The sequence below is a fragment of the Echinococcus granulosus genome, assembly GCF_000524195.1.
Source record: "Echinococcus granulosus chromosome Unknown EG_S00089, whole genome shotgun sequence".
Taxonomy (NCBI): domain Eukaryota; kingdom Metazoa; phylum Platyhelminthes; class Cestoda; order Cyclophyllidea; family Taeniidae; genus Echinococcus; species Echinococcus granulosus.
The window spans coordinates 302,825-312,465 of NW_020170469.1; the positions used below are offsets into that span (position 1 = coordinate 302,825).

General features: G+C 41.9%; 1 protein-coding gene across 1 annotated transcript; it reads right to left on the reverse strand. All coding sequences in view use genetic code 11, as the record gives it.

Annotated features, from left to right (window-relative positions):
• Positions 1-4,061: 4,061 nt before the first annotated feature.
• EGR_07888 (Transcription factor COE1) lies at positions 4,062-9,641 on the reverse strand (the record flags this gene model as incomplete). The annotated part of the gene is made up of 6 exons (XM_024497137.1): positions 4,062-4,415; positions 5,335-5,975; positions 6,741-6,804; positions 6,908-7,047; positions 9,283-9,403; positions 9,579-9,641. The coding sequence occupies 6 exons, from the start codon at positions 9,639-9,641 to the stop codon at positions 4,062-4,064; spliced, it is 1,383 nt and encodes a 460-aa protein (XP_024348474.1).

Below are 9,641 nucleotides of genomic sequence, written 5' to 3' on the forward strand. Positions count from 1 at the left end.
ACATTAAAACAACATAAGTATTACATAAATTATCAATGAAATAAACTCAGGTTTTTGCATTCAGGTTAACTATTTGTAGTCATGTTTTTTCATGAACTATGTTCTCATTCTGCCTATCCTTGGCATTGCAAATTTAATAGCCGCTTAAATTAATTTGACATTGACGAAGAGCGTATGTTATTAACCGAGCCTTTGCCGAGTTCGTAAAGTCAAAGTTCCATGAAGAAAGATATATTTATAGCATATAGAAGGGCTGGTAGGCCACTAGCATTATCCGAGGCACAGGCTGCAGAGCGAAAATACAACCTGTGGAGACGGAAGCGACCAAGTAGATAAACCCATAGTTAACCAAATTATCGTATCGTTAAACTTGGAGTGTCATACTCTATTTTACTTATAAGAATAAGTAAAGATTGTTTATTATCCGTCAAGATGAAACTGTTATGCGTCAACTGTTTGCCTCTGTTTTGGTAAAACGGCCACTTCAGCTCTCCGCCGTTGTGCCTTCAACAGGTGAGCCAGCCTCCGAGACGTGCCAGTAGCCCCAAGCCCTAACGTATTTCAGATACATAGATATTCCTTCCGAGTAATTATGCCTTCTTTTGTCTTCAGGGAAGCCTTGGGGCATCACATTGGTAACAGCGAGAAGCAAACCCGATCTTAAAGGACCGCTATTTGGATTTCTATTGCCGAGTGATAAGCTTTAGCGGAGCAGAAGAAGCGCATATGCTGCAGACGAGAGGATCGGTGCCAATCTATAACAGAAGGGCTGAAAATGACTTCCATCTTTGGCAAATACCCCGGTCTTGTGCTCTACATGGATGCTAATCACACATGAAGCAACACTAGCCGTGAACCACCTGGGAGAATACCTCTATAAAGACATCAAATAAGTGAAAACGTGATGCCTCCTCCACCTCTCTACTAGATGGATAGAGCCCAGATAGGTATGGCTGGATAGCAACGTGGCAAGGAGGAATGAGTGCTAAATTATACCCCCAAAGAACTATGTTTTACCCCATTTTATGCTGTATAACTCTGCTTTCGGATTGGTGTTCCCACGACTAGCTATGGACACGTGTGATGTCCACCACATTCCCTGACCCCGAATCCAGTTTCCATACAGGTCGGAACTCCAGATCCAGCGGAACTGCCAAGAGGGATCAGTGGCGTTGCTGTCAAATGTCTGTTCAATTGTACGCAAATTTGATGACTGGGTCGGTTTGTTTGCTGACGTTTTTCTCGCAGCACCGAGTAAGTTGTGATAGCTGACGCGGAAAGTTGACTAAGGAAAGGCCGGGGAGGATGCTCAAAAAGGAGAGGGGACAGGTAATGTGTTGGTTGTTTAACCTTGGTTTTAGCAAAATTGGTCGCTTTGGGTCTCTATCATTGTGCCAGCGCCGGGTGGGCCGACCTCCAGGCCATGCAAGTAGCCCGCTAAAGTACGAACCCGGGCCTTAAGTACCCGCGCAGAGTCAGCAAAGAGCTAAACAAATAACTAATATAAATCAGCATTTGTGTTTGTTCTTTTTATTTATTTGGCAATACAGCAAAGATATCCATTTATTACATACCTGTAATTACTCTTTTAAGTTACTAAAGCAATTAAATTCTTTCGTTGCTTTCAAATCGCTACTACACCACTTTGATAAACAACTTTAAATTAACAGAGGACTTTAGTATAAATAATTACTTTCAATTGCCCAAATCTTCCTTAACTTCCTTCAGCTTAGGGCAGGGTAATAAGCATCCACATAAACATTCTCCTGCATTGCAATTTAAGTCCTAGTATTTAAATTACCAAGGCACAATGCATGTGCAAAGGTAAGCATTAAAATGGGCATAAAAAGGCGTAAATTTTCTTCTAATTGGTTGCCACACTTTTAGCTTGGACATATATATCCCCAGCCAGGTGACTCATACCAGCCTCTCTATAATCCCTCCAGTGGAGACAACAAGTCCCTCCTCTGGGAATAATGCGATAAAGTAATGGTGTAATATTCCACAATTATTTTATCTCCGATTCCCCCTTCCCAGTTATGTTAATGAGCGGTGGTCTATCAAAATAATTCGCACATTTTAGGACATTAATTGAAAACGAGGTACTGTGGTTTATTCAAATTTGGAGATTTGGACTTTGACTTCACCTAGGGTCATTTTAATTTAATTTATAGAGCGCTTAATGGTGTATCATTTTGATTATTTGTTTACCTCTTTGTTTTGGTTTCGCGTGCATTGTACTTCCCCAGGGGTGTGTGGTCTCCGAGGTCACGCGGGTAGTCCCCAGCCAGCCCATCTGAAGGCCTGCTATACATATTCTGCCCCAGTATTGTCGTCTTTCACCTTCAACGAAGAATTGGGGCACCAAAGTAGGGCCTTTTTGCAGGGAAAAGACTCGTGATATTTCATGCACACCACAATGACTTGTAGCTTGTCGTTCAGCCACTAAATGGGCTGAAAATGCGGGTTAACTCTCCTCTATTTGGCATTTATATATTAAATTACGTAATTTTATTTAAAAAGAGCATAAAACGAGGGAAGGGCGTTGAACAGGTTGGGGTAAAGGGAAGGGGGGGAGAGAATTAAAATATTTTGTGATGAGCCGTAACACAGCCTATCGACCTTCTCCGGGGCAGAAATCAGTGAGTCGATTCGAAAGGAGTCCAGTTCTAAAAATTATAAGAAAAGAATAACCTAGTGGCCTTTTTTATTGCTTTTATTTTAATACTTTAATTGCTTGATCAACTCTTTATTTCAGTCTCGCCTTCAATTGAGGCCTCGCCTCTGGACTTGCGCTGGGCGGCACGACCTCCGAGTTATGCCAGTAGCCCCTTAGCTATTCTGCACACCAGCAATGCATTTCTGCCCTAATATTAAAAATTCCTTCGTTCTCAGGGAAGATCCAGAGTGCTACATTGGTAGTGGTGAAAAGCTAGCTTGATCCCAAAGGGCAACTACCCTAATTCCTATTACTAAATGCTAAGCTTTGGAGTGGCAGAAGTTACAGCGGTGATCCTCAACAAAAGGGCTTAGAATAACGCCCTTAACCTCCGAGAACTACACCGGGCCTGAGTTCTACAGGAATGGCTTTAACAACTAAGACGACACTGGTTATGGCCGTAATCCATCCAAAAAATTCCTTACGAAGCTATCTATGGTACCGGTATGAGGGTGTTAAGTGAAGACGCGATACCTCCACCTCTCTACTAGCCGGACAGGACCAAGATAGCTATGGCTGAGCTACACTGAAGTGTGAACAAAGTGACAAGGAGGAACAGATGTGAAACATCATTCCTATAAAATCGTTTTTAACCAGCTGCTTTTAGACCAACGTTCTTACGACTCGTGATAGACATGCGTGATGGCCAGCACGATTTCCCCCCCTTTCCCCGACACACTTCCAAAGCAGGTTGAAGCTCAAGATCCGGTGGAATTGTCAAGGCGAGTCAGTGACGTTGCAGTCAACTATCTTCTCAGCTGTACACAAAGTCGGCGACTTGCGTGATTGGTTTGTGGGTGATTTTCTTACAGCAACGACCACTTTGGGATGATTGACGCGAAATGTTGATCAGAGGAGAGCGCCATGACTCCTTCCAATTTCGAGAAAGACTTGGAATGCCGCAATTACCTTCGCATAATTTTGATTCGAATTAATTTACTCTTTGAAATAGGCGAAATCCTTTATATTTTTATTTTTAAATATTCCCATAATATACTTGATCATTGTATTTCGAACTTGCTGTGGAATTAGCCCGTCCACTCAATGTCCATCGGACCCGATCTATGCAATAAATAAACAATGGCGTGAATATAATTTTCTATACTTAAACTTTTCGATAAAATGGATTAGATAAACAGAATATTAAGGTATCCTGCACTGCAATTAAAGATAAGGAAATTTCCAGTTCTTAAGGACTTGCTACCACTGTAGCTTTTGCATCTTGACCTAAATTTATCTGCAACAATCTATTTAAACAGCAGCGTTTTTGATTTTTCCGACGTTATTCACAAAGAAATTTATTAGTTTTTGCTGGTCAGCAGGATGCCTTTACAAGGTCCTTTCAACTTACGGATGATTGAGAATTGTAGTTGGTGGTACCATCCGTTCCTGCGGTGACGCCTCCAAAGTATTCATTTCCGTAGAGTCCACCTCCCACACCTCTTTCTTGAAACAGCGTTCTCGATAGACTGGCTGCCAGGTTGGCCCCACTGCTCCCGTCACCTTTGTTGTTATTGGTAGGCGAGGTGGAGGTTGAGGTGTTTTCAAAAGTCTTCGACGTCGACGTGGCGGCAGCGGTAGCGACAGCAGAGCTGGATGAAGTGGTCATCATTTCCGCGTCTGTTGTCAGAAGTGCCATGTTACTAAATATCACATTTGCCGAATGCTCACGAGGCTCATATGTCTCCGCTGCCTCCTAAAGCGAAAAAAATCCTTCGGTCTCCTTTGGTTTTGTCTATGCTAATATTCCTTCACCTTTCCTGTGCATTTGCCACATGACCACTTTCCAAAATGATGCGCTTTATAGCATCTTCAGAAATAACTGGTATACAGCTCTGACTTTAGGTGATACCAAAGTGCCACGGAATGGAGGTATCTGGTGTGGGTTGTGGGATCTGTGAAGACTCAACAAGAGGGCTATCAAAAATGCGTCTGTTTGTGGTAACTAACCGACGCATGTATTCTCTATTGTGGTTAATAACGAAGCGAGACAAGGTTTGACATGGCTATGAATCGTTCTTAAAACGGGATGAGGCCATAATGACCCTTTCAGAATTTTGATGTTGGGCTGATGCTCTTAAGGAAATCAGTTGCCACATTTTATATGACATCTTGTAGCTCTGGGAAATCGTCCAGATCTACCCGTGGTCAATGCAATCTAACCAACAAAAGAAGCTATTGTAAGGAGTTTCAGACACATTCCGACTATGCAATGCTACAAATGCAATTAAGAGGTTCTCACTATAGTGCAGATCCATCAAATCGCCTTCGTTCCACTCTTAAAATTAACTTCAATTTAATGGAAGACATGATGGTAGAAACGGGAGAAAATGTGTTGCGATGTCTGTTGTAATTGATACCTAGATTAGATCGAAATTTTCAGCCTCCAGCGATCCAATTTCATTTACCACTAGTTTTTAAGGCTTTCGTGTGTAAAAGCAGTCATTCCTGGGCTCAAGCTTTATCACAGCTTCAAACATTACTCATTGCTATGATAGGAATCTTCATTTACTAAATATAATTAAGTACCCCGTGTTACCCAAAATACCCGAAATTCTCTTATTTCTGAAAATTTCTTCAAAAATGTCATGACATCAGAAAACCGCACAACTTACCTCTCCTAATCCACTTGTTTGGCCCCTGTTGACTTCAAACCGGGGTCGCTTGGGCCAAAGTCTGCCCCCTGATTCACCCTCACCCTCGTGTCTCCCCTCCACCACCTTTAGGGGACTCCTACCTGTCGCTTTCGTCTCCCCTTCCCCTTCTTCCTCCTCCTCCCCTTCCGATGTCACAGAGGTGGCAGCACTGCTAGTGCTGTTATGCGCTTCTTGAAGCATCTTTGAAACATGCACCACCTCCTGATTGCTCTTGGAGACTTCAAGGGAGTGGTGATGGTAGTGTGGAAGGATTCCAAATCCCGTAGTTGCCTCTGTGATGTAGTGGCCGGGAGCTGGCGGTGGCGGATGCATGTGGGTTGCTAACAGGGAATGTGAGGGTGGCGGAGGGTGTGGCAGGGTGGGTGGAGGTGGTGCTGATGTCATCGGCAAGTGATGGGTGGCGGCGGCGGACGCGGAAGAGACGGCGGCGGCAGCAGCAGCTGCAGCAGCGCGACTAGGCATGGAATAGAGGGCCTCAGCGAGGTCGGCTGCGCGTTTGAGAATGATTTCCCTGGGCAGACGTTCTGGATCTCCCGGGTGGCGAGGAATAATCTTTCGGAGACGTTGGAAACCGTATTCGATTGTGGGATCATTGAGAGCTAGGTGTTATTGCATCTGGAAGTAAAACTTAGCAGCGCTCTAGCTACACTTTTCCTTCAATCCTCTCACCCATCTACCACTCTATTGCCCCATTTATTCATCCATCCACCAACCCACTGTCCTTCCCGAATCAATCGGACCATCCACTAACTTTTCACTTATCCGTTAATCCTTAATTCACTTGTCCACTCAACTATTCCTTTATTCATCGGTCCATCCAAAGCCTCAAATTTATTCATTTATTCTTCATTTCACCATCCACTTATTCACTTAGTTATCCACTTATCCATCATCATCGTCCATCACTATGTCCATCTAGAATTCATCTATCCATTCTTTCTACCATCCATTCTTTCACTCCAATTTCACTCATTTTTCATTCTATCCATCCCTCTACTTTATTTAACCATCAAAATTAGGACCCATCCATTCATCCATCCATCTGTTCAATCTTCCAATTGTATCTGTATTCATATATCTATCCGTCCATGTCTCTATCTATATTCCACTCGTCTACAAAGTCTTTTCCTCCTCCTGTCGGTCTCCCTTTCTGCCTAACTAAAAGGATGTTTTACCATTTCTTATTGACTACTAACCGCTTATACATGAATGAAACATGACTATTGCATAAGGGGACCAAGCAGTAACCATAATTCGGACCTGTATTGCCTCTCTTTTGACTTATAATAAACCAAATAACCATATTATCAAAGATTTCAAGGACCACTCACAAGTGTAGGCGAAGCGGCCTGGTGCATGCTTACAGAAGGGTCGATTGTTGAAGAGCAATGAGACCTCAACAACACCCTGAGCAGACCTCGCCGGTGTCTGGACCCGTAGAGCGTTGGGAGTGATGAGCTACAAGACCAGCGACGGTAATATTAATAATCTCAATGGTAACAGCATCTGAAGCATCTAGATAGCCACCTACTTCACTCCAGACCGGTGTATTTCCAAAAACCACTTGGAGACCGTGGAAAAAGTTTTCCCCGATTATCATTACACTCTCGCCACCGCTGGTCCAACCCTCGTTGGGCGAAATTGCCTTGATTATAGGAGGCGCTGTAGGAACTACTAAAATCAGTAAAGTTGGGTATGAAGTAATTTGAAAGTGTAGTCGTCTTTTTTCGCCCAAATAGATAAACTGCTTTAGTTATTCTTTTATCTGCAAGTCTAATATTTATTCCTCTTTACACAAGAGGGATCTTTAAACTAAATTAGTAAAGTATCATCTCATTTTACATAAAATATTATTGTTTTTTAAAATATTGCCTATGAATTCCTCCAGTTTTCATTGTGTTACCACAATTCCCTCCTAATCCGAGCCGATTCACCTTATTTTATTACTCCAGAGACTAACACCCGAGAGACCTTATTAAGAGTGCATCAGAAACCAATTTTCGAATAAGGGAATAAATCGTGTGTCAAAGTGGAGAATTAGTCGATGGCCTACTGACAATCCTTCATCGTTTCTACAGTACGTTTTCTTTAATCGTTGGAGGGGAAAAACAGGTTATGCTAAAAAATGTCTGCCTGCAGTTGTACTTACTCAAAAACCAAATCTAAGTATCCTCCGAACGGAATCATTCTACATCTATTTTATCATTGTTTGCAACCTTTCATCTTTTTGCCACAAATTTAATGCGAACAGGGACCATAAACTGATGCGGGACCCAAGTCAGGCATTGTTGGCGCCAGACTCACATAAGAAAATCAGGGAATCACTTATATCTGGCGCTGATGGCAAAATAAATTAGAATAAAATGGTAAAATTGTGACACGAGCAGTAACCTGACCATAAACATAAGACCACGCATAAACGCTGGGTCATGTTCCGCTTGACAACAGTAAAGTGATATCTCCAAGTTTTGGCAACCAGACCATTCTACAAACAGATTAAAAGGGCCAAAAGGAGCAAATTTTCGAATTAAACGAAATTAAAGTACCCACAAATTCAATTTCTTTACGAGGTCAACAGAGGAGTCAATTTATTTGTCACTGGACCCCTGCCTCTAGCTTGGTTTTATTGAAAAATAGGATGAGAAAGGGGGAGAGGAGAGCTCTCGGTTTATTCCGCCCCACTAATCTCAAAATTAATTGCAAGCGGTTTTATTGCTCCAATTCTCAGTAGCAGCAGCAGCGGCAGCAAAACACTGAGCGCTCAACCTCATCTCTTCACAAATTGTACGGGGAAATTTTTTGAAATTCTTTAATCTCGAGATGCTGGCTTCTCGAGCTGATTATCAAATTTTGATTTGACATTGCAGGTATTTCGCATCGAAAACAATGCACATACACTACAAGATTAGTTTTTTCTCTTGAAAATAAAAAAGGAGCAGCCTTAATTAACGATATTCACAAAGTGATTATCGTGAGAGGCGTTGTGCATTGAGAGTGAATACGGTATATCGTTCCAATCATTAAATCTCATTTAAACCTATAACAATTCCAATTGAATAGTAGAAATCTAAAGAATTATCGCATAAATGTTTACTAGCTATATAAATGAATAATAACTGACTGAAAACACCTATCCCCTGTTAATGTGAATCTTCCTCTGACACCGATTTTCCCGCTACTCTTTTAGCTTATTTACCTCACAGAGCTGCCGACTAATTTTGGAGAGAAGTCCCACAGGGCAAGGGGTATGGCTAATTCCTCTGCCTAATGTGTGAAGGGGAGGGGGATAAAGGGGGAGGTTAAGTTAGCTGAAATGTGTCAACAATTGAGCTGTGATGGTGGTTGTGGCTAAGGCAGTAGTAGTGCCAGAGACAGCCTATAATTGAATTTTGACACATCGTGCGGACGGAACTATGGTAAACCCCTAGGGTGCTTCCAAAGACCTTGATGTTTTAGCTATAAAGTAATAGTGTCCACATTACGCAGAGTAAAATAAATCGTGGTTAATAATAATGGTCTTAGGGCAACCTCTTGAAATTAGCCCTCTCTAGGTAAGCCTTGGGTTCATTTTTAGAAAAAAATAGGAAAATCCTAACGCGAAAAACTAATAGTGACTTACCATGTGTCCCCAAATGGCCAAAGTGCCAACGCCGTGCTTAGGCTGCAGTGCATATCGATTTATCGATGCATTGATTTTTTTCATTTAATACAAGTAGCTAGCGGTAAAATCGATTTTTCGTACCCTTATTGGCCTGGCTCTCTGGGCTTTAAATTACATGATTTCCTCCAACTCCTCAAGCGTAAAACATCCCAAAATCTGCATTTTAAGTGTACATTTTTACTGAACTTTTTAGTTTTGCTTTATTACATATTTTATTGTTCAGGAAGAAATGCGCTACAACTCACATTCTTCAGGCGGTTCCATACGACGGACGCGTCTGCCATGTTTAGAGTTGTTGTGGACAAACATATTGTCAGAAAAGGCCAACAAACTGCCCTCTAGTGATGGTGTAGCCGCAATCGCAACCTAAATTGTGAAAGGCTGTTTTATAAAGCATTAATCTGAATCAACTTGATCTGAATGGTAAGAAATCATATTCTCCCATATAATGCTACCGATTTTAAAAATAATGACAAAGTAAGCGTTTGAGTCAGTAGATATGTGAAAATCGGAGTTTAAAATAAATCAGGGGAAAACTCACTTGAAATCTCCTCATATCCCTCGGATTTCCGGCGTTTTTCAGACAATTTTGATTGCATTTCAT